The sequence below is a fragment of the Scophthalmus maximus genome, chromosome 5 (genome assembly GCF_022379125.1).
Source record: "Scophthalmus maximus strain ysfricsl-2021 chromosome 5, ASM2237912v1, whole genome shotgun sequence".
NCBI classification, from domain to species: domain Eukaryota; kingdom Metazoa; phylum Chordata; class Actinopteri; order Pleuronectiformes; family Scophthalmidae; genus Scophthalmus; species Scophthalmus maximus.
Window position 1 is genome coordinate 26,253,810 of NC_061519.1, and position 25,186 is coordinate 26,278,995.

At 50.4% G+C, this 25,186-nt stretch overlaps 1 protein-coding gene across 1 annotated transcript in view; it reads right to left on the reverse strand.

The window, feature by feature from the left end:
• LOC118310879 (receptor-type tyrosine-protein phosphatase N2-like) overlaps positions 1-25,186 on the reverse strand; it is a 134,802-nt gene that overhangs the window by 70,334 nt on the left and 39,282 nt on the right. Inside the window, exon 12 of the mRNA XM_035634206.2 lies at positions 2,011-2,075. Within this exon, the coding sequence (XP_035490099.1) occupies positions 2,011-2,075 (65 nt within the window). The remainder of the gene's footprint in view (positions 1-2,010; positions 2,076-25,186) is intronic.

The following is a 25,186-nucleotide window of genomic DNA, read 5'->3' on the forward strand; positions in this document are numbered from 1 at the left end:
TTAGTTCTTAAAGTAGAACTTAACACAGTACTACTTAGCAACACGTCAAATGTCAAATGACAACGAAAGACTACCCACTGTCACGATATTCAAATCTGCAAGATTCCGACTTTTGATTTGGTAAAATGGAATTGTGGAAAAAAACCAACAACTCCTGGATCTGCCCCTTAATCCAACAAACGAACTGTGTCGTATGTGGTAAAAACAACCAAATAGACCGCTTCCTAAATTAGCGCCTCTACTGGTGACAGGAGGTAGGCCACAAAATACTTTTCGCCTCAGAGCATTGTGGGATTTTATTTGATTTACCAACGCATAGTTAATGAGCTTGTGAAAGTACGGGTGATTACTTTCCAGAATATAAGCAAACCGTTGAAATACACAAAGTTGACGGACTTCCCAGGTCCAACGCTGACCTCTAGTGGCCGTGTACATAACTACCGCCAGAGGTACCAAGATCTAATGGGTTCCGATCCCTCCAATCAATCAAGTCATATTTGCGTAAATCCTGCGAAACATATATTTCTGTATAAGTTGACAAAGTCTGTCAATGTAGATCCTATTTATTTGTTGCACTTTAACATAACGGATTGCCACGTGGATGAAATCCGACAATAATTCACCTTGTGTTCTACTGTTCGACTGTGTTGTCGCTAATGGTTTTATTGCATGCTACATCCCCCCCCCTCATTAGCTTCAGTGCTGCGACAACTTCATTTCCCGCCACAGGGATCAATACGTTTTCAGGTTATTTTAATTTCAGAGCTACATGGCCATCGGTGAGAAAATTAGATTTCATTTGTCTAGCTGCCAAATAAAGCCAACACTCAAACCTGCAGGCCACAACAACAACAACATCAAAATCCCTCACAGATCCGACTTTGGACGTCGGCGAGGAAACGAACCGTCTCCTCTGCGTTTTGAGAAAGTAGCTTTTTTTTATTCTGTCAGCAGTGATGCAGGATGCTGATATTCTTATTTTACAGTGTATGATAAACTATAACAAACACTGTTCGGGGTGGGGATGGATGTTTCTTCACATGGTTTTGTTTTTCCTCCACCTGGCAGCCTGTGATGGAGGGATTTTCTCTGCTCCTCTCTCACAACGAAGGTTCATTCGGCCATGTTCGGCTCCTTTCTGCAGCTCGGTATTGATCCCCCCCCATGGAGCCTCCATTCCCCTCTTTCACCCCCCCCCCCCCATTCTCCTTGCTTACCGCCTACGCCCTCTTTTCCAACCATTTCCCTCTCAGACCTCGCTGCTGCCACTTTGATAAGCTTGGTGAATGGCATGCCGTCATCGGCACAGACTAACTCTCGAATCAATAGGCGAGTGCAGTGGCTCAGCAGCCTATTTACCACAGAGATGGTGGAGAATAGTAATGCTAAGAGAGAAGAAACCCGATGGTGGGGGGTTCGGGGGCAGAGAGAGACCGAGAGAGGGTCTCAGGGATGGAGTGGGCGCCAGACATTGTGAATTGTAGGTGTTAGATCTTTTTGTCGAGATGCTGCTTACTTAAAGGTGAGAGAAGGAAAGAAATGAGGGTGAGTCAACATACATCTACCAAACATTAGCAATTTGTAAAGCGAGATACCGACGTGGGAAAATGATGTTCATATTTTAACTCTTGGACACCCCCCTACCATCTAGCAATTTTGATCAGTGGCTAATTTTTTAGGAGGTTTCGGTGAATGAGTCGGTTCAGGGGAGGCACATTTCTGTTTGAGCACGACAGTGTCCCGGTGCTCGAAGCCCGGACCCACAGCGGAATGCTTTCACCGGTTTGCTGTGGAAGAACTTGACTCGCCTTCGCGGAGGCTCGACCTCAACGCACACACACCCACAACACCTTTGGGAGCCGAGTCTCATCACCCAACATCAGTGGTGGACCTCACTCGGGCTCTCGTGGCTAAATGGGAGCAAATCCCTGGAGAGGAGGCAACAGCCCGTTGTTCAGTATTGACGGATGGGTTGTGTGTCAGACTCATAATCATATGTTTTGTACTCACATCGGTGACTCCGGCCTCCAGGATGCTGAGCTTGGCCTCCTTCTCCACATCCGCTTTCTGCTTAACTGCAGCAAGGAAGGAAAAGACAACAGACACAAGAGTGGTGGTGAATTTCTAATATCTCTTTCCCACTGTGATTTTTCTTTGAATTAAGCTTCCCATAGTTATACATTGACACTTGGATTTGAGGAGAGAGGCGGCGGTGAAGGCGGTGCTGCCATCGACGCCCTTTGCAGACGTCTGCTGAATTAGGCCAACAACTCCACAACGGGGCTCCGACAATAAACGCTGCTGTTCCACAACCAAATGAGCTATTACTGTGGCATATCTTTATGAGCTTTATGAGGTATGAATTTTTCTTTTTCAACCCGACCCGCCGCCGGGCAAATATTAAAACACATTTCCGCACAAATAGAATTAAACTCTCTGCAACACACACACTGCTCTTGTTTCCCCCCACATCACCTTAAAGTGGAAAACAAACGGAGGGCTACAATTGAAATTCCCGGCGGAGCACGTGTAGTATCAAAGCCAGAACAAAAAAATGTTATGCAATTAAAAAAAAAAAAAAGGGAAATAATGAACACATAATGACATTCACTTCGCTTTGCATGTGAATAAACCAGTGTGGAGACAGAAAGCAAGTCTCTCCTTTGTTGACACGCCAGGCAGATGAAGGATATGCAAATGGGAAAAAAGCTTTGACTCTGCCGCAGTCGTCCAAATTCACCTTTAGAAAATCAGTCCTTCACTCAATCACAGCGTGATTTGCCAGTCGATTTATGCAAGGGTTGTGCAACCAGACACCTTGACCTCAAACACTATTGGCTCTTTTCAAATGTGATGCTAGGGTGTTCGTTTCAGATTTGAAAGACAGACTCCTCCAGGTCGACCCTTTTCCCAAGTGGTGGGTCGCGACCGAAGTCGTCAGATCGCTGCAGCGTTCATACGACGCGACGTGCTGTCTCGTAATCGCGAGGCTTTCAGTCGTTGTAGCTGTTCACACTACGTGACTCATCACACACTACGCAGTCCTTCACCGGGAGAAATGTCTCCAAGGTACGTTTTGCAACGAAGACACGCGGCAAACAGGAATTGTTTGTCACTTTCGCGGCGGTAAAGAAACTGTTCAATATATCGCAGGATACTCTTATGTGGACAGGTCAGAAACAGGAAGTTTGAGCGGACGCTCTCTGCGTTGTGCGGACGGAGAGAAAGAAGCAAGAAGGTTCTGGGTTCGAGTCCCGGTTCAAACCAACCAGGGCCTTTCTGTGTGGAGTTTGCATGTTCTCCCCGTGTGTGCGTGGGTTCTCTCCAGGTTCTCCATCTTCCTCCCACAGTCCAGAGACATGAGAATGGGGTCAGGTTCATTGGAGACTCTGAAGTGACCGTAGGTGTGAATGTGAGAGTGAGTGGTTGTCCGTCTCTGTATGTGGCCCTGTGATAGGCTGGAGACCTGTCCAGGGTGAACCCCGCCTCTCGCCCAATGTTAGCTGGTTTTTCCCATTGTCAATGGGGAGCATCTGAACGACTCTGGTTCGGTCGTACACGTGTCCGTTTTGACCGCCGTCCGCCTTTTTGTCCCGGCCTCTTGAGCTCTGTCCTCTCAGAGCGACTGCTACATTACTTGCAGCTTTCACTATCTTCCATTTCTTTGATAAAAATCTGTTGCATTTGTTTCAGTATGACGCTGCCCCTTTGCTTTCAGACCTCAGCGGCCTCAGTCGCTTACTTTGAATCAGAGTTGAAGTGGTGCCAACGCACAGATTTTTCCTGCTTCAAAGGATAACGAAGTTCAGAAACAGAGACACGGGCAGAGCCGGTGAGCGCCTTTGGTAATTGGTGAGGGCGAAAACCTGTATCAGTTGTATCTGCAGGGGAAGCCTAATTGACTGGGCCATACATCAAAACAAACAGAACCCCCCCCCCCCCCCCCCCCACACACACACACACACACACACACACACACACACTCACTTAATTCCTGATACAGAATCAGAGTAAAAATGCCTGATACACCAAAAGCCAAACAAACATGAAAGCGCTCGACAGGGTTCACGTTTGGAGGGAATCTGAAAACTCCGGCGCCACGCGGGAGCCCGTCTGGTTCCCCGGAGTGACTGGCCGTGCGGCCGGCGAGCGTGACCACATCGCAGGCGGTGACGCTGCCTCTAATAAGCCAACGAGTCTCCGGACCGGCCCCGGCGCCGCGGCACTGCGGCCCTCTCAGATATGTAGCCAACAGCTCTCCTCCGCGCAGCTCCATCCCTCTCCCTCTCCCGCAGACTGCAAAGCGAGCGGGGCGAGACGAGGCGCCTCATTGGTATCCCGGCGAGGTTTCTCCTCCGAAACCCAAATTGGATCCATTTCTAAGAAGCTGCAACGGGGCCGCGCGTCGTGATCAGAGCGGCTGGCGACTTCTTCTTCTTTTCGCTCGACTGGCGGCGCGGCGTGAAAATAAGCCCTAATGTGACAAGGCGGGAATGATGCAGCGACGGACTGCGGACTGCGAGCGAGCTGAGGGGGAAATGATGTATACTCAGATTATTACTCTTTTTTTCCTTCTGGAGATTATTTGAACTGCGGGGAGGGAAAAAAAAAATTGGGCCCGAAGGAAGAAACGAGGCCAAATCTCATTTCTACAAAAGAGGCCCCCTCTTTATTTTCCCTCCAAAACAACATGGAGGCGCTTCATTTGTCAACCCAGGCCGCCCCTGTCCTGAATTTTGCTTTATGTTAACTCAATGTATCTGAGGCGCCTTGAGGGAAGCACAGCGAGTGCCGGGGAATTCAGAAATGCTTCATTTTTCACCGTTGACAAAAGGGGGAACGGCCCGGCCCGGCTCCAGGAGGCCTGGCAGAATAGATGCTGTCGCAAGCACCGAGAGGGGTCGTTATTCCAGCCGCTAACCACCCCCACCCCCCCTGACGTCCGCGCCTCTCACTCACCCTGGCGGGTACATTTCAGGAGTCGTATAATGAGAAGAAAACAACAGCCATCCTTCAAAGACCAGAGGCAGCGTCAGTGTCGCGGTGCACGAGGGACGTAATCACATCAGTCGATCACCAGATCACTGAGCTAATCACAATATACCGGCCGGCTGTGGTTTCTCTCTGTGTCCCCGTCTGGCGCTGCGAAGCATCACGCAATGTGTCTGTCAGATATCAATAATAATAACAATAATAATAATAATAATAATAATAATAATAATAATAATAAAAATATAACCACAGGAAAAAGAAAATGTTGCAGCCCATACATTTTTTTTTTTTTAAATACAAAAGAAAATGCTGCAGATCATAAAGCCAGAAGAAGTTATGAGAAGTGAAGTTTAGCTGTTTCTTTTCAGGGAGTTCCGCTCCTCCGTGAGACGTGCGTCATTTCAAATAGACTACGTGTACAGTAAATTATACAGTATCCACCGTCCCCTGTCAAACTGCGACATGAGAGAAAATGACTATGAAAAATACAAGATCAGGACGTGACCCTCGGCGTTAGAGTACCTTTTTATTTCTCTAAACGTCTAAACGTGTACGAGCCGATCTTTACCGACATCTGTCGCGGACAGTGAACTCCTCATCTCGCCATCGGCGTCGCCGAGTCGTGAAGATTTGCGTCAGAAGAGATTGGCCCCGTCGTTTTTTTGTTTTTTTTTTCCACACAGGCCTCTTAATTGGATGCGGTTTCACTCTCACTCGCGCTAATTTGATTTTCTGATATCAACTTTTCAGCCTTCAATCTGTTCCTGGTTGATCCCCTCCCGCCCCGACCCCCCACTCCTCACCCCTGGGTGTTATTGCCTGCAGTAATCTAGGATGCTGCGTGAACCCGCAGCAGCGGCTCTTGTTGTCTGAGTGCGTGTATGTGTGGAGGGTGGAGGGGGGGGGGGGGGGCACGTCTCTGTGAAGACAATGCCATGTGTTATTAAATTCAAAAGCAGGGAGGCCGAAACGGCATCCGGGGGCCACCTGGGGGATGACGGATCATTAAGGGAGGAGAGAAATAAGACAGCGAGCGAGAGAGATGTGAGGAGAGAGGGTGATGGACAGATGGGGGAGACTAAATGATGGGTGGGAGACAGAGAGAGACGGGGTGGTGGGAGGGCGAGCAAGAGGAGGGGGGGGTGATGACGAAATGACAAGAAGGTGGGCCAGATGGGACGGGAACAGGGTGGTAGTATAATTTGGAGTTTTGGATGTGAGGTTTGGAGAGTTGTTTATTTAAGTCAGTTTTTTGTTACCTTAGTTATTACATACTCTTTTTTTCCTCTTTACCTTCATTTGGGTCTTGCTCCTTCAAACCTGTGACACTTAGACCCAACTACACTATTTAACTATTACAAAAATGTACTTCATAGCTTTAAATGGATATGTGAAATATATATTTACCTAATGTTGAACATCAGATAAAAGCAGAATTTACTATAATTCTGCTGCTCTTGTACATATCTAATAAAAGCTGCTGGGCCGGCTGCATTGTTTTTTATTTATTATTGTACTTAGACCTAACTTTACTATACAATTATAAAAATATATTTAATTGATGTAAATGAATAGCACCCAACGTAAAATATCAGATAGAAGCATTTTACCTCCATGTAGCATATTAACACACAACTCTCCAGGGGGGGGCAGTGATTTCATGCCCCCCCCCCCCCCCCCCCCCCCCCGACGGCACCACTGCACATAAACAACATACAAAGTGATAAGTCATAATTCTCCTCCTACAACATCGAGGGGTCACTGGGTCCACACATCTCGACGGGAGGACGTCGGGTTGAACTCGGGCTCCAATCACATAACTGCGATAATGGTGTTTGTTTGCCTGCTCGCACCGCTCGCCGCATTAATCGGCGACATTTAGCTCCTCGCTCGCTGCTCCGTTTTGATTCGTTCACGGTGTAAAAAGACAAATTAAACACCTCTATTAGTTCACATAAACAATTCATTAAGCCGACATGACACCGGGGACCTCCGGCGGGGGAAGAACATATCCACAGCCGCCCACCACAGTTAATGACTTTGCATCCGTGCCGACGCCGACGCCTCGCTGCACCGAGACAGGAAGCCCCTTTTTTATCCCAATAACAAGCGTTCATCAACAGATCACCACTCTGCACGGTGACATATATAACACCATCTGGATCAGGTACAGTTTTCTAACCTATTTTTACTGGGTTTCTCTCCTCCACATTTGCAGCGTAGCGCCGACTCTCCAACGGGAGCAGCTGGGAAGTGAGTAAAAGAGTTGTTGTTGGGTTTTATTCTTTCTTTCTTTCTTTCACAGAGGGAATTGTCATTAAAACTCATATTCCCCAGGTGGAGGTGACCTTTGAGAAATTGAGTCTTGAATCATGAAAATCAAATATTCCGCAGTTGGAAGTGACCTCCAGTACGTGGCGGCGGCGGTGGGGGGGAGGCAATAAAAAACTCTGAAAAAATGTGATGACAAACTGGATTTGTGCAAATTTTTGCCTCCAGTCTCGGCTTTGTCCCGCACCACTCCGTCTACTTCCCTGTTCACTCGCAAACCCCCCCCCCCATCATCAATCCGCCTCCTCCCGTCATGCTTTCATATCCATCCTTCTCTCCGCGTTGTCTCTCATTTCACTTCTTTCCACGTCAGCACATTTGAAAAGAGTCCGTCTCGTATCCTTCAACGTGGCGTAAAGTATTTTTATTTTGTGGTTTGTTGCGGTTGTGATTTTACTGCTTGGGCCCGGGAAGCGAACCCGCGACCTGTAGGGTGTGGACCAACGCACTCACTACTAAGACGAAACTGTAAAGTTGTAGGGCGCCACGTGCTAGCGCGTCTCTCACGAGTCCGCACAAACTGCGATTCGCACCAATTTCTGGGGTTTCTCGATTTACAGAGCCTGGCTCCCCTCCCTCACTTTGCTCTTTGCTTTTGTCAATCTATCTCTTTCTATCTTCTTGCCACCCTTTCTTATCCTCTGCCCCGTCCCTTCACGGCAGACTCTTTGTGGGTCGGCGGCGCTTTTAGGGCCGATAAGTGGCAGAAGACGGTCGCGTGGCGAGGCCGGAGATACGGCTGCCAAAGAACCAGGGCCGTCATCTATCAAACCTCCCACGGCCGAGTCCGGCGTCACCCAGCCGAGGAGCGACGGATGTGGAAAAGGTAGCAGCAGCCCTCCATCTACAGACACAGGACGACGTCCCTGACCGACCGACCGACACGCACGGGATGGTCTCTTTAAATTGTGCTTGGTGTTTGCTTTGGTTCCAGACAGGCAGGAGTTCACTCAACAATTCAGGTCAGGTAAGATATTGACTGCAGTTGACTACATTGAGCGAAAGGCTCAAACGAAGCACTGCGAACAGTCGGTATGTACTTCTGGTGGCTCATCGCACTGTTCTCCTCCTGATGACCTAGTGTATATACACCCGACACGTGGAGGTGTTTATCCTTGAAAGTATCAGATGTGAAACGGCAGCAGCTGTGATCGCCTTCAAATTCACACCGGTTGAACGCGACTCCGCCCGAGGCGACACTGCTGAGTGAGAGCGTGGAGGCGAAGGAGCGGACGGGGGAAGAAAAGAAAGGGGCCGCACTTACTGCTCCTGACAGAAAAATTGACATCGGAAAGCCAACACTTACCGCCGCCCGGCTCCGTCACTCTGCTTCTCTATCTCCCACTACTGCCTCATCTCCCTCCCCCTCTCGCGCTCTGATGGATGACCTTTACAGAACATATGACTCATCTTCTCGGCTGACTGACCAACCGACCGACCGACCGACCGACTGTCTGATGTGAGTGACGGACCGACCGACCGACCGACCGGCCGACCGACCGACCGCGTGATGGGAGTGACTGACTGACTGAAGTGACCGACTGACCGACTGACTGACTTACTGACTGACCGACCGACCAACCGACCGACCGTCTGATGTGAGTGACAGACCGACCGACCAACCGACCGACCAACCGACCGACCGTCTGATGTGAGTGACAGACCGACCGACCAACCGACCGACCGACCGACCGACCGCGTGATGGGAGTGACTGACTGACTGAAGTGACCGACTGACCGACTGACTGACCGACCGACCCACCGACCGGCCGTCTGATGTGAGTGACAGACCGACCGACCAACCGACCGACCAACCGACCGACCGTCTGATGTGAGTGACGGACCGACCGACCGACCGACCGACCGACCGCGTGATGGGAGTGACTGACTGACTGAAGTGACCGACTGACCGACTGACTGACCGACCGACCCACCGACCGGCCGACCGACCGACCGTCTGATGGGAGTGACTTACTGACTGAAGTGACCGACTGACCGACTGACTGACTTACTGACTGACCGACCGACCAACCGACCGACCGTCTGATGTGAGTGACAGACCGGCCGACCGACCGACCGTCTGATGGGAGTGACTTACTGACTGAAGTGACCGACCAACTGACTGAAGTGACCAACTGACTGATGTGACCGACCTGTCTTCATACACTTTATTCTCATAATGTTATGACTTTTTTCTTGCAATATTTAGACTTTTTTTTTTCTCTTGTAATATTTTTCGACTTTTTTCTCGTAATATTACAACTATATTCTCATAAATTTACAACTTAACTCTCAAAGTCTCGTTTTTTTTTTCTCTCTCAATGTGGCCCTAATACCTTATACGTAAAAATAAGGAGCTGAAAAAGTAATATAAATAAAAGCATAAAATAAAGATACATTTTTAATTCTGCCATTGTGCAGAAAGTGCCAAATTTTGTCGATTTTTTAAGTATGTAAATTGCGGAATGATGCCGGTAACTGTCTTTTTCAATCCATCTTTTAAATACTCACAAACTGTACAAAGATGTGTGTGTGTGTGTGTGTGTGTGTGTAGCCCCCTGGTGTTCCATCACAGCCAAGGCCAGGCGGCGGCGGCGGCGGGGCGGGGGGCTGTCGGGGGGGGGGATCGCGCAGGCGGTGTCTCCTCCGCCAAACTTCCACTTGGAGGAGAAGAGCCTCCATCATCACTGCTGGGGAGGACGAGCAGCTCCGAACGCCAGAGGAGAGAAAAAAGAACCTTGAGCTTTTCAATGGCTCCCTCGCCTCCTCATCTCGCCCCGTTACAACGATCTATCTGGAAGAATGTTGACGCTCGAGGTCGTTCGCCTCGTTCACAACCGGATCTGCAGTCGACTGGGGAAAAGCCCTGACGCAGAGAACAAAAAGCCTTGTTTTGTGGAGCAAATATCGGTAAAAAAACGTGCCGCAGACGGACCCTGGCACGGGGCGGCAGGTTCAGGAGAATAGTTCAACATCCACGAAGGTTATCGGACAAACGGGTGGAACTGCATCTCACATCCTTCACCTTTAACCTGCGTCCAACCTGAGTACGAGAATTATAAACTGAACTCACATCCTGGGAGGAAACGGGGAAAAAAAACAAACCGATGAAGAGCAAAAGTCCGCCTCAGTCGGGAAGCGACTTTCATTGCAAGTGACAGGACGAACGGTCGAGCGCGCGCCGAGGAGACCGGGACCAATCCCGCTGCAGACGGATTAACGCTCACTTCACTCGCCTGCACGTTGCCCTCCGACGAGGGGAGAGCGGAGCCGGACAGGCGGAAAACAGGTGTAAGTGTCCTACGTTTTCACCCGCGGTGGATTGAAAGGGGCAGAAAACGTCGTGTCTATACTGACAGAACAGACGTGAATCTTGAAATGATAGTTTGATCAGCTGAGATCTCCTTTGGTTGGTTCTCACGCAGGCCTCAGTTTATCCGGCCGACAACAAATACACCAGATCTTTTTCTCTTTTTTGGACGCTCTGTGTAAATATGTGCGAGAGCAGTTGGAAATAAGATAGAATACGTGAGAAGAGAGGAAGGACTGTGGCTCCGCCCCGCGGCCGGGCGGCCTCTCGCTGCGACGCTCCACGAATCAGACATAGCGAGAGAGCGCGCACGCCACAGCGTCGACGCAGCCCGAGGGGCAGAGCGGCATGCTGGGTAAACCCCGCCATAAGAGAGCTTTTCCACATGGAGACGTTATCCTTTGGCCAACGTGCCATCTTGTCCCGCGGCTCCTCATCACGACCCGGCCAGGGGAAGATGACAAATCTGCTAAAGTGATACATTTGACGGGGGGGGGGGGGGTGAACAAAATGATTCTGACAAGCTGCCGTAGCTTCAGTGTAGAACGGGGTTCATCTGGGCGGAGGTTACACTTGGAGCTGCTTCGTTACAGTAATTGTGACAATGTTAAGTACAGCAACGATATTGAGAAGAAAAGGAAGTCTTGCTGGGAGCGGATGGCTCAGCTTTGGACAGACGCCAGATGACTTTGAGGAGGAGGAGGAGGGGGTGAGGGAGGTTCGGCCGAACACCGGCGGTCCCCCACAGGAGCCTGAGCGATGGAGTCCGATTGGGAATAAAGGTGCAGCCTCCGGCAAAGGAAAAAGAAAAGAAGCAACAATAAACAAACAAAGCTACCGTGGCCACTTGCCAACGCCGGCAGACTCGAATCACATCCGGGGAAGTGACATCCGGCTGCGAGCGCCCACTCAGAAGCCTCACGTGTGGGACACGCTCTGAAGACGAGGGGGGGGGGGGGGGGGGTGAAGGAGTTCACCACCGTCAACGCCCCAATGTCTCTTTTTCTACGCTGACGGCCGACAGAGAAAACGTTGTGCCCAAGTGGATGCAACCGGCGATGTTCGCCACCTGTCTCGCCGCGACCCGCCGACTTTGTCGTGGCAAAGTCGCTGCACTGGTGAAGACATGGAAACTAGTACGGAAGAGTGTCAGGGCCAGTCATAAGAAGAAGGGAAAACAATGTCGGGGAAGATGTTTAATTTTTTTTAAAAATATATTTCGAGAATAAAGTCGGAATGTCGAGGATAAAGTTGAACATTGTGACCCTGAAGCACTTTTCAGCACCAAGCAACTGGATGTTGATGTTCTGTTAGCCAGTTTGCTAAGCTAACGCTAGCTGCTAACCGAGTTGTAAAGGTGCGACATTTATTATCGACAGGCTGAATCTGAAAAGGAACGATGCGGTGACAACGGGTGTTTGCAACGCGAACGTCGACGTGCGTCCTGACGCGAGGACGTTCACCTGCTGAAGTGACCCTTCATTCATGACACCACGACGGGACAATTTTTTCCGCTCGAGTTCAAATATTGCAACACGAGCCACTGAAGTGAATGTTGCGTCCTCGCGCTTCTCACTTCGCCCGACTCAATGACGCCAAGGTTCGCGTGTAGTTCGCATTGTCTCTGCGTTGACTTTTGTTTGTGATCCGCTCGCGCGAATACTCGCGTCCGGTGTGAACGAACCATCTTTCTTTTTTTTATTCAGCTGCAACTTTGTGTGTATGTGTGTGTGTGTGTGTGTGTGTGTGTGTGAGAGAGAGAGATGTCGGACTCAGACCTGGAGCCCAAGGTGACCTCATTACCGACGTTTGTTACGCTTGTCGCTGCAAATCACGCGGCGTGTCCGTCAGGATGCGGCCGACACCTTGCTGCCGCCGCGGTGGTGGCGGCTGGTCATCCGCCCGTATCCATAGCGACGGGGGCAGGGGGGCAGGGGGGCAGGTGCAGAGCTGAGGCCTCCTGATCCGTGACCCCCTGGTAGAAAATCAGCAATATCACATTCACCTTCGGAACGGCCTCCCGCGACCCCCTGAGCCCTAAAAAACATCAGTGTGGCCTGCGCAGCAGATTCCCGACAGTTGCCAATTTGTATCATGAGGCTTTGGGAGGCGTCATCAGCCGTCAGAGACGTCAGCATCACCGCATCTGAACGTCGCCTCGACGCGATCCCAACGGCTCTAGTTGGGTTTAGATTTTGACACGATACTGTTTTCCCCCACGGCATTTAGGACAAGCGGCTGTGGCCAGGGATATCTCGCCCCTGAGTCGAGTCTCCCAGGATAAAGGGGGTGCGTGCTGTCGGAGGAAGCTCAGTTCGAGGGGGCCGACGATTTCGGGAAAAAAAACGAAATATAGCCCACGGGTCTGAAAAAGGGTTAAAGCTTGACAAGTCTGAGATACAGCTCATCGCAGTGGGACGGTCAGTTTTTTTAATGTGCCAACAGAGTGTGTTGGATTCGAGCGACACACTCCGTCGTGCTACAATGGAAGCAATCGCCACCTCCCTGTCTGCATCAGTGTGTGTGTGTGTGTGTGTGTGTGTGTGTGTGTGTGTGTTGGAGGCGGGTGGCGATGGCAGCAGCCAGTTAACTGGTGAACATATCAGCCTTGGCATAGCCGTTAGGCAGGAGCTGGGCCGGGGCCAGCCAGCAGCGGAGGGAGAGAGAGAGAGAGTGTGTGTGTGTGTGTGTGTGTGTGTGTACATGTCTTTCTATGCTTGTGAGGACACGTTGGCCCTGGTCCTGAATCTTTCAAAGGGCTGTTTGAGTGCGAACACTCGTCTTTCGGGTTATTGGCATCTATTCTCGACAGTTAAGGTTAGGGTATGGCAAACGGCGAGGGAAGGCATCACGCCAATGGGTGTCCCCACTAAGATAGAGGTACAAGGGTGTGTGTGTGTGTGTGTGTCAGGCAGCTCTCTCTCAGCAGCTGGTAGTCAGGGATGTGATGGCCTGGCTGTGCGTCTGGAGGAATGTAGCTTCGGTAGCGGATCCAAGTATCTGTCGCAAACACACACACACACACACACACACACACACACACACACACACACCTCCTACATCCTCCAGCTGATGCAGCTGAGATTGCCTTTGCCGTCTCTCTGGAGGATGAGCCTCTGCATTTTTGAATCCGCCTGCTGTCGTCAGATCGCGGAGCGGTCGCGACGTCGAGCGGAGGAGTCGGGGCCTTTCGGAGGTTGCCGGTTTGAAACCCCCCAGTGTGGTCTGCCTCCCATCATCCCTCTGTTCCCTCGCGGCGTCACGTCGACTCACTCTCGCCCCTCAGAGCCATGTTCACTAAATCGCCCCGAAATGAATTTCTAGTCCAAAAGCCTTTTTTAACGTCACATCTCACCTTTCACTAGGATCTCAGAAGCATTTAAGAATTATTTAAATCCATTTTTATTTTTTTGTTTTCCTGAATTTAATTCCCCTCATTTTTATTCAGCTGCAACTTTGTGTGTGTGTGTGTGTGTGTGAGAGATGTCGGAAATGTCTTTCTTTTATCATTTTTAATTTTTTTTTCAATTTGATATTCCTCTTCCGCTCGTTAGAAGCCACACGAAGGCCGACCCACGCAGGAGCCGGACGACCCGAGGACGGCCGCGTGTCTGACTCACAGCATTAGCATTTAAAATGCGGCCGCACAACAATGTGAGTCGAGGCTAATGTTTCTGTGACAGCCGGAGCTTTTATCATTTCTAACTGGCGGTCGGACTGAGTCACCCACCTACACACATCCACCTATTCCACCCCTCCAGTTCTAATGGATTCTGGAAGGGAACGCTTCCTTATGTAACGGCCGCCGCGAACAGCTTTGCCCATAAATTATGCATTTTGAAACATTTGAACAACGGTGTATAGGTTTTGTGTTTATTAATTTAATTAATACATTAACTCCCCCCCCCCCCCCCTATGAAACAACGTTGCCCCTATTGGAACTGTGTCATTTACCAAACGAGCATTAACACAGAGGCTCTTCCCGTGGGTTTGATCAAAGTAGGACGCGCTTCGTGAGCGCCGAGTGTAAAGCGAAGCTCGCGGCCCTGCGAGGTCGCACCGACCGCGACGGAGCAAATTATTGGATGGATGAAAAGCGGAGAGTTGTCTGAGTCTCTGGACTCTGGTCGCAGCTCGAGAAATAGTCGCCGTCCACACCTGGAAGCGCGTGCGACGCGGCCCATCGGCGTGCAGTCGGCGCTGAGCGGGTCAACGCTTAATGGTCGGTTGGCTCGTCGCAGAAAAAATAGAACAGCAATTGAAGAAGAACGCGCCGCCGTTGCTGAACCACTCGGACTCAAACGCCACCTGGGAGTTTTCAAACTACAATTGTCGGACGCAGAGAGAGAGGGAGAGGGTGGAGCCCCTCGTCGTGTCACAGTAATCTACACAAAATGAACTGAATCTCCACCAAAGTCATGATTCTACTCAATATTCAGTCCTAGAAACAAGGCAGCGGGCCGATTAAAGCAGGCTTCAAACGCTGCCGCTTATCTTTTTAATTAGGCCGCAGGTTGAGAGCGAGCGTTATTGCACCGGGCTGATGTATATGTAATGTGGAGCAGTATTGATTGTGGTGGCGATGGGGGGGGGGGGGGGGGGAGGGTGCGAGGACGAGGGGGCCCATTCGAGGTGCTGTAGCTCCGTGAGCTGTTCAATACCGGCGCTAATAAATAATATCAAAGGCAGAACCTGGCTAAAGGTGGATGAGATGAAATCTCTTTATGATGCAAAAGCCCAGAGGAGCCGAGGAGCGGGGGGGGGGGGGGGGGGGGGGGGGGGGGGGGGGGGGATGGCAGATATTCCAGGGCGACAGGATATTGTGCAGCTGAAGATACAAATAACCCATCCTTCATCACCTGCAGATTAAAACACAAACAGAAAAGAGGGATTGGAAAAAAAAAGAATCCTAATTACATTCTCTGGAGCTTTTTCTGACTGTTTTGACACAGCTGATATGCTTTTCTGTGAAGCACCCCCCCACCCAGCCACCCCACCCTCCATCGCCCTCCACCTCGCCAGGTTATCTCGGTCTAATAGGCAATACAGGAAGCTATTTACACTTCAAGGTGCTAATACAACACTTTCCTCAATCTTATTACGGCTCGCGGGGATTTTCACACCTGTGTGTTGACAAGTGGAATTAGATAAAGTGTTGGGATAGCGACATCCCCGCCCGACCGCCCGCCAGCACACCCGCCTACCCACCCGCCCTACAGTTTCCAGGCAAGTTAGCACCCTCGCCTATTACATTGGCGACTGTACTGCAGGAAGCCGCGTGTCAGAAATGTAATTCAGCAGATCAGCAAACGTGTCGTGTTCAGCCGAGCGCTAGTTTTCCTCGCAGCGGCAGGGTTTTTTTAATTCTTCCGTTTTGAATTCAAAAATCAGTTTTAACGCTCTGCACATAGGGCGGACACTTCACAGTGCACATTTATGACGACTCATAGACGAGCGTGCGGCGGTGTGACACAACGCGGACCATACTGTACATCCATAACGACACCCAGCAATGCATTCATTGTTAAAAATGATCATAAGTAGTATCCAATTTAGGAGAGTGACTCTCCAAGCATCAAAACAGAGCGTGGATGATCCCGAGTTGAGTCTCCTATGAATAACGTACCTAACTGTATCTATTTTTTGACAGATTGCATCAATAAATACATTATTTAAACTTATAAAAGGTATCGGAGGGGGGTGTGTACCCTGTGCACACTGTACATACCCTGATAAGGCATTACTAAACGTCATATATTGTAATAACGGGCATCAATTTCTTTCTTCATAGTCATTCCCAACATATGATAGCGTGTGATAGCGTGTCTACAGTCCTATAGTAAGCAGAGACACCTCGAAAAAATTCCTATTTGATTTCTGTGCGACTTCTTCTTGATGTCACATGATGAGTGACATCATGAAGAAGTCGCAGTTTTTTCGACATAAACTTTAGATCTTCTCTCTAATATTTGCTGAGATGTCTTGCCAAATGTGCTCTTTACAGTACAGATCATATTTTTGTTGACCTTGACCTCGACGTTTGACCGACGAGCTCCGAACGTGAATCATCTGGAGGAACTCCCGCCAACCTCTGGTGAAAATCTAGCTATGTGTTGTCGAGTTATCTTGTACACACACACACACACACACACACACACACACACACACACACAGGGCGAATAACAATACCCTGCTCCTGCCCAAGTCGGTGGCCATGGTAACGGGCCCAGAAAGGACTGATTGGTTGATTTTGTAAATTTCCTGACACAATATTCCCTAAATCGAAACGAACGCTATTGATTTAATTTTGTGCCGACACTTATTTTCTGCTGGGACGCCATCTTTTTCCAAACGGGCGCCACGTCGTCGCGCTTCAAAAATCATTTGAGATTCACGCATTCCATCGGCAATTACAACACGACGACCTCCTCGCTCCCGATGCTCTTCTCTCTCGCTTCAGTCGATACATCATTCATTCCCTCCCGTCGCTCAGCTCAGGCAAACGCACAGACCGTCTCGCTCTTTCCCCCCCCGATGGATCCGCACTTGCCCTTTAACACTCGGCGCATTGAGGAGAAAACGCGCGCGGCGACGTGCGCCCGTGGTTTTTCCGTTCTCCTCAGCGTCCGCGGCAGGTAGGCCGTCCGGTCAATGTGGATACATTCATGTTTGATCAATATTCATAGATTGCCACAAAAGAGGTTGGACAGGGGGTCGCTTTACATTACGGAACATTTAGTCGATCCATTCACCCAGAGTTGGGAGGCCCCTCGCGGCTGCAGTGTGAATTAACTGGGCCCCTCAGAACTCGTCCCCCGTCAACAACAACACATTCGCTGTCGTTTCTTTAAAGCTGCTGCCGCTGCTGCGTTTTGTGTTTAATCTGATTCTCACTTTTACTATTTGCTTTAAATATAATATAATAATATAATAATATTTTCTTTAAATATTCGTCAACATGCAACATTACAGGAAGTAGTTAGGGCTCAGATGTATAGTGAAGGGCAACAGAAGTCGTAAGACTGGGTGTGGTTCGTCTTCACGATGAAATGTGGCGACTACGAATTAAAGGCGTCGTTATTTCACGTACTGTTGTGCTGCTGTTCGAGGCCCCAAAGACAGAAATGTCGCGGAGACGAGATGAGTTGCAGCAGATTTGGAAACTAGCTCCTTTCCACATTTCAAGTGTTTGTTCGACATCGTGGGTCGGTATTGTTGCCGCGAGCTCTGGACGGAGAGTTCGTCGTCCTCGTCCCAAAGGTCCCCGGAGCCTCCGCTCGTCTTGAATCGGAGACATTCCGGTTCGCAGACCAACCTTCGGTCACGTGACCACAGCGACTTACAACAAAACCCCCCGACCGCCTCGGAAGACCCTCCGCAGCGACGCGCCGCAGTCTGAAGTCTCCGGAGTGCAAATTGAAAATTAAGGTGCACTTCCTTAATCTGCTGTAAAAAAAATAAGAAAGAAGAAAGAAAAGACAAATCCGTAGGAAGGGCTATATTAATTATACACAAAAAGAGGAAGTACAAAAGAGGGGCCTGGTCTTTGAAGATACCGAGCGCTAAATGTCACCCGCAGCTTTGAAGCTCTCGACCGCCTTTGTCTCGTACTTCTTCTCCACATGAAACGCAGACAGACGCTGACGGCAACGGGGAGGGGACGTTCAACTCGGGGGGGGGGGTGGGCTACGCACCGTTCGAAAAGGGAAGAGTGACGTGTGACGGGCGCAAAAACTCTGCAGCCGCGTGCGTCCGTCAGCGTGTTCAACACAAGCCCGTCGTCCCGCGCAGATAAAATAACTTGTCTGATCAAATTTCTGAATTTTGGTGACGCCGCTGCAGCAATGCGCTGTTGACTCACGTTGTATCGGACGACATCCAGGATTTTAGATATGTGCAGACGTCGCTGGTAAAGCAAAGTCTCCCTTCACCCACTGAGCGGAGGTCCGCCGAGAGAAGTTGTCACCGGAAAAATCAACTTCTAAAAATACTTCGTCTTTTTCTCGTCGTGAAAGTAGAGGGAAGCTCCTGAAGAGGAACTCTTAAAGCTACAGTGTGCGATATTTAGAAGAACTCATTCACAGAAAAGGAATATATTGCCCATAACTATGTGTTCATATATGTGTTATCACCATGTTTTTCCGTCAACTCTGAATGAGTTGAATATCGTTCCATGAGGTGGACCCGACCTCCGCGAGTCTCCATGTTTGCTACGTCGTGTTATATACGTTTTTTGCGCAACAACGGTTCCAGAATACGTCGCGTTGGCGCTGAACTCTCAGACGGAATCAGCGGTGCGCCCCCGTAAAGTGTCCCCCGTCGGGTGCTCAGTCGGTTGCAGTTTGCAACTTTACCAGCAGAAATTACACACTGGGGCTTTAATTATTATTTGTACACTGAAGTTGTGACGCCCAAAGTCACAGGACCAGAGAAGACATACGGACTCGGATAGGGGTGAATCTCCAACGTCAATAGGACCAGAAATGTTTGCACCAGTGACTGTAAAATAAAAAAATTAAGCCAAAACATCCTGCACACGAGTGCCAGCGCCTTGCTCCGGTGACGTCATCTGGAGCCAGAGTGTGTGCAACAGGGATCGTGGAGTTCTGCAACGATCCTCATGGCCGGGCACGACTTAAAGTAAGAAGTGGAAAAAGAAATAGGATAATCATAATCGTACAGGTGAACTGACCCTTTAAATGTCTATGTGATTCTAATTTTGAGCAGAGGATTAGATGACTGCCAAAACACCAACGCTCCTCCGCCCACCAGACACAATAATCTCTTTAACTCTCTTTCTGTAACAATGCGAGGATGTTTACGCCAGCGAGATATTTTGAGTTTATGGGACAGACGGAATGCGCACGGCCAAATCCAAACGAATTTTTTTTTATCAAATCAGCGTGTGACAGATTTGGTGAAACTATCCGCTCTATCCTCGGCCCGGTTCTTAAAGCACTGATCCGATTCTCTCACATCAAAGCCTGATTCCGGATTGCGTCTTCACCCCGTTCCACTTCCCGACGCAGCTGTATCGCAGAGCCGCGTCCTTCCTTATGCATTCTGCTCTTTTCTGTTCCCTCCTCAGCAGCCTGCCCTCATCCACCCTCTCTCTCTCTCTCTCTCTCTCTCTCTCTCTCGCCTCGCAGCGAGAACGAAATCACGAGAGACGGGGAGCGATGAGGAGGCTGAGAGGCGAGAGGGAGCGGAGTCGGGGGGCTCTCGAGTGCGGTTGCAATCAAGGCCTGTGCGCTCAAGAGGGGCCAATCAATCCAGCTGTCTGCCTCTACATCTCGTCAGGCACCGCGGCTCAAAATGAGTCGCCGGGGTCCAAGGCGGCCGCGGCTGGGACGCCTTCCACGAGAGGCGCGAGCGACGGGCGGCTGCAGTTGGCTTCCCTGTAATAACTGCAGCAGAGGACGCGCGGCCGCTGTGGAAGTCTGAGCTGCAAAGTCCTGGAGAACTTGTCGTCTGGTAGTGATGTCGTGGTAAATACTCAGGAAGGTAAACGTCGTCCTCAAAAAGAACCAAACACCCTAAATATGATGAATTTGACTACAGTTTAAAGCCACAGTGTGTGATATTGAGAAGAAGTTATTCACAGAAATTGAATATATAGTCCACAGCTATGTGTTCATATCTGTATAATCAAATGTGAATGAGTTAAATATACAATAGTTCCATGAGGTGGACCTCCGTGTGAGTCTGCCGGAAACTGGAAATGGAATCAAGTGTCCCCTGTCGGTCGCTCGGTTGGTTGCGGTTTGCAACCTTTACCACCAGATGTGGCCAGAAAATCACAAAAAATTGCACACTGGGGCTTTAACATTGGCGAGAGAGTAACGTCTCGCCAAAGTGCTGACCGCTGACAGAACGGGAAGCTGGATGATGGTCCACAAGGTGGAAGCTATCGTCACAGTCAAACACATAGGCTGAATACGTTGGTCGAGAGACTGGACTTCTTAGATAGTGGAGGTCCCTCAAGAAAGTAAAATCTGGATCCCAGAAGAATAAAGAGAGAAAAGAAAAACAAACCAAGGGAGAAACAACTGTTAATTTCTATTTCTTTTAATTTCTAGCTAACTGTAGCTTTTACTACCTGAATACAGTAGGAGTTAGCTAGCTACCATTAGAACACACACACACAGTATCATAAATGAATCAGCATCGTAGCTGCAGGGGGCCCCACAGAGACAGGTCATGTATAGTGCCCAGAGTTTGGTGCTACAGCCCTGCACACACGGCCAATGCAAGATGGTTGTGCAAAAAAGGGCAGAAAAAAAAAGGATCTAAGGCTCCGTCGCCATTTTGTGAGAAACATTCTGCATCATAAATAATATGTAAACAAGGTTTGCAGTATAATAAAGTGGTTTAAGATACGAGTTTTGAACAAAGTCAACCCTCCCTGTCAACCCAGAGAAAACCTCCACAGTCTTTCCAATATTTCAATACCGGTGATTTCATGATATCACAGGTACGGTACAGTCAGGAAGCTCCAAAAAAACCCAGTGGGATGAGAAAAGTGATAATTAGGAGCAGTCGTCAGACAGACGTGCTCATTAAATCCAAGGATATTAAAGAAAATTCGACCAGATCCATTTCACTCCCGTCCATTGTGGGTTAAAAAAAAAGAATATTAAATTATTCAACCTCAGTACTAACAAGATTCGGGGAGGTCCAGGTCCGTTCTTCCGTTCAGCTGCTTGGATTACAAAGTTAGCGGGATATAAATTACAGGTAATGACGGTGAGATTTAAATGAGATTATAAATAAAATATGAGGCCGAGAGGCACCGTGACACCGTCCCGTCATCGCGAACGTAAAAGATAGGGTTTCATTATGGATCTCCTCCATTTAAATTAAAAAGCAGTGAGTGTGTGTGTGTGTGTGTGTGTGTGTGAGGGTATTCGTGGATTCGGCAGTACGTGTCTCGGTGATGTCACTGTTCTGGGGGGGGGGATGATGCAAAAAGTGATGCGAGCACGAAGCCAGCTCCGCTACGAGGCGACCATCTGGCAGAGGTCTGCCAACCCCGGCAGCGGATGTCAGGAGCAGAGGCCAAACTCGCAGGGAGGCTGCTGCCAGCTGCAGGAGAGAGGGGCCGCCGGTGCCAGCGGGCCGGTGCCAGGCCCGGCTGCTCGCCTGGGGGGCTGGCGAAGGGCCGGCTGCGTGGTTTTGGCCGGGCTCGGGGATCAACGCTGCACCGCTGTGCAAACTCGAGGCTCAGCGCAGAGCAGCAGCGCTCTCTCTCTCCTCCCCGGTCCCTCGTCCTCGCCTCGCCGGCAGGACGCACAGATGCTCGAGAGGACGGCGCTCAGCTCCCAGCCACCACCCACCCCCCACCCCCCTGCGCTCTCTGTGAAGTCCAACCAAAATAACCACAGGTGACTCTGGATCAGCAGAGGAGGAGAAAAAAACGCCCCCAGCTATGACGACAGGTGAGGAGATAAAAACGCTGCACGCGTGTCTCAGCAAATTGCATCACTAAACACCCCGCCACACACACATACACACACACACGCACGTACACACACACACGCGCACACACACACACACACACACACACACGCGCACACACACACACACACACACACACACACCCTCATCCCCTCCCCCCAGTTTTTCATTCCTTTCTCCATCAGCAGGTGAGAGAAACAAATGGTCGCCGGTCGATCGGCCAATCGGCCTGCGATGAAAACTGATTAGCGGGTGAACTGGAGTGAAGTTGACGCCGATGGATTTGCCTCGCACACACACACACACACACACACACACACAGAGAGAGAGAGAGAGAGAGAGAGAGAGATCGCTGGGTGGATCCTCAGCGTCGGAGCCGCTTCAGAGGCATATCACTCCGGCCATCAACGGGAACAACTGAAGGAGTTCCACGCAGATGACAGCGTACTGTGTGGACAGGTTGTCGAATATGACCATGAAACATTCTCTCCTGAAATAAAACTAGGAAAGAATGATTTTTAGATGCCGCTGCATTTTGCTCAACACCTACACAGGAAGTAGAGATTGAAAAAATAAAAAACGAAATAAAATACCAAAATGTGTTTTTATAGTCAGCTGTCAATGTGACTACAAGACAAGTAGACGTTCCGTTGAGGAGAAGCCAGAACTTTTAAATTGTCCATAATCACAGGATCCGACAGAGCCGAGAGCGTGGCACACACACACACACACACACACACACACACACACACACACACACACACAGTAGATACAGTAACAATCTGGGCGTAACTGCGCACACACATTTCCTTCCCCCCAACGCGAACGCGGGCCAGGAGCGCCAAGGTTCCCGAGAGGCCTGGCGCGTCAGTGACGGGGCAGAGTGAGGTGGATGAAACGCATCGCTGTGACCCAAAGAGCTTCGGTAATTCCGTTTGGCATTTGTTTAGCCGCAGCGAAGGTCAGTGGCGTCGGCACGCGGCGTCTGTGCCGATCCACTCAGACGGAGGAAAGCTCGGGAAAAATGAGTCAGACACATTCAGCACCGTCTTTCCCGGTTGTTGATAATGACAGTGACCGACTCGAAGGGGCAGGAAGCGATTCTGGAGAAAGATGGTCTATCTCCTTGTTGTCGTTGGTGTGATTTTAACAGCTCGGGCCGGTCCGCGAGCCCGTCGCCTCGGGTACGGGAGACGGTCGCCTCGGGAACGGGAGACGGGAGACGGTCGCCTCGGGAACGGGAGACGGACGCCTCGGGAATGGGAGACGGTCGCCTCGGGAACGGGAGACGGGAGACGGTCGCCTCGGGAACGGGAGACGGACGCCTCGGGAATGGGAGACGGTCGCCTCGGGAACGGGAGACGGGAGACGGTCGCCTCGGGAACGGGAGACGGACGCCTCGGGAACGGGAGACGGTCGCCTCGGGAACGGGAGACGGACGCCTCGGGAACGGGAGATGGTCGCCTCGGGAACGGGAGACGGTCGCCTCGGGAATGGGAGACGGACACGCCGACCGCTCGGCGGAACCCTGAGCGCAGTCACAGCGCTGACTAATTAGACCGGCGCGTTTTTCCAAATGCTGCTTCCCTGAGCGTTGTCGTATAGAAAAAGAGTGGTTTCTTGCACAAAAAGGTGCAACACAAATGATTAATGGATCGCAAAAATCCATCAACTGACTTAACAACTTTTAAGCGACACTCACAGTTTTATATTCTTTCACGTACAGTGCACAGACCATCGATTTCAATTGGTGAATTATAAACAACAAGTAACTGATATGTGAACAAATGATCGGCACGTTCTTCTCTTTACTTATTAAACAGATAGTGACCTCTCTGACACGTCAACACACAAGTCAGAACCTCCAGAAGTGACACGGACTCACTGAGCGACCGGCCATTGTCTGCCGACAACAATGGCCGGTCGGTTTAACTTGAGAAATGCGCGACGGGAGGAGCGTGACCGCTGACCGCCGCCAGCGGCGCCTGTCCGAACCGTCCGTCCCCCCGCCCCCCGGAGTGGACGGCTCCCAGGCCCCCTCGCCCCGAGAGGCAGGATTAGCGTGTGTGTGGAAACGAGCGCCGGTGGAAATACATAAAAAGAAGATATGAGATGAACAGCCGGCGCAGGGATCATGCTCCCTCAGCTGCCCTACTCCGGCCCTAAGTGCTAATTGACCCGGCCTGCTGTCCTGACCCCGACCCGCGGCCCATTCACGGGGTCTCGTTCTCACGGCCGCGACGCACCGCTGGAAGCAGCCTCCCGGGGCCCCCGCCCTCCCGCGGCCGGGACAATGAGGGTCACCGCCTCGCTGCCCAACATCTTGACATCCAACCCCCCCCCCCCCCCCCAACGCTCGACAATGGCCGCTCGCTCACAATGGGCGGACGCACGTGACAGAAGTGGCAACGCGGCTCCTCGAAATGCAAACACCGGGTCGGAGCTGCAATTAATTGGACCTTTTGGCTCCACGGAGGGGGGGTCACCATCCATTCAGACGAGATGAGAGTTGAGCTGGACTCCTGCGAGGCCGCGGTCAGAGGACTGGCCTCGTGTTTCCATTTCAAATGAGAAGTATTTCATAGAGTCACACTTAAGAGGGGAGGATGTTCTTTACTTTTGGATTTTCACAAAATCCACGTGGGCCAAGAAGAGGTATTTTGGGCTCCAATCGGGACAAAGGGGGGCGGATCTTTACACCGATTTCCCAGGGATTAATTCACGGGTCATGATGAAAAAAAAAAAGAAATAAATCAGTGGTATTCATACGAGCGTTTGTCATTTGGTGCAGCTTCAGGATGGTTTACGTCGTGAAGCGCTGGAAGTCGTCGACCGCAAAACTGAAGAGTTTGTTTAGCAAACTGCGATGAATGTGTTGAATTCCGTCGCTCGCACTGTAATCGGTGGAAAAGAACAAGTGTCACTAATCAATGAATCTTGAGGATGATACCTACATAAGTGTGGGCCTTGGGCGGAGGCATGAGCTCCACTGAGTGACATTATGATGAAGACAACTGTGCAACGTTTCACGATAAAAATGAACTCCGCAGTCAGATTACATAAAACACAGTATCATCTGAAAGGGCACGAGAGCAG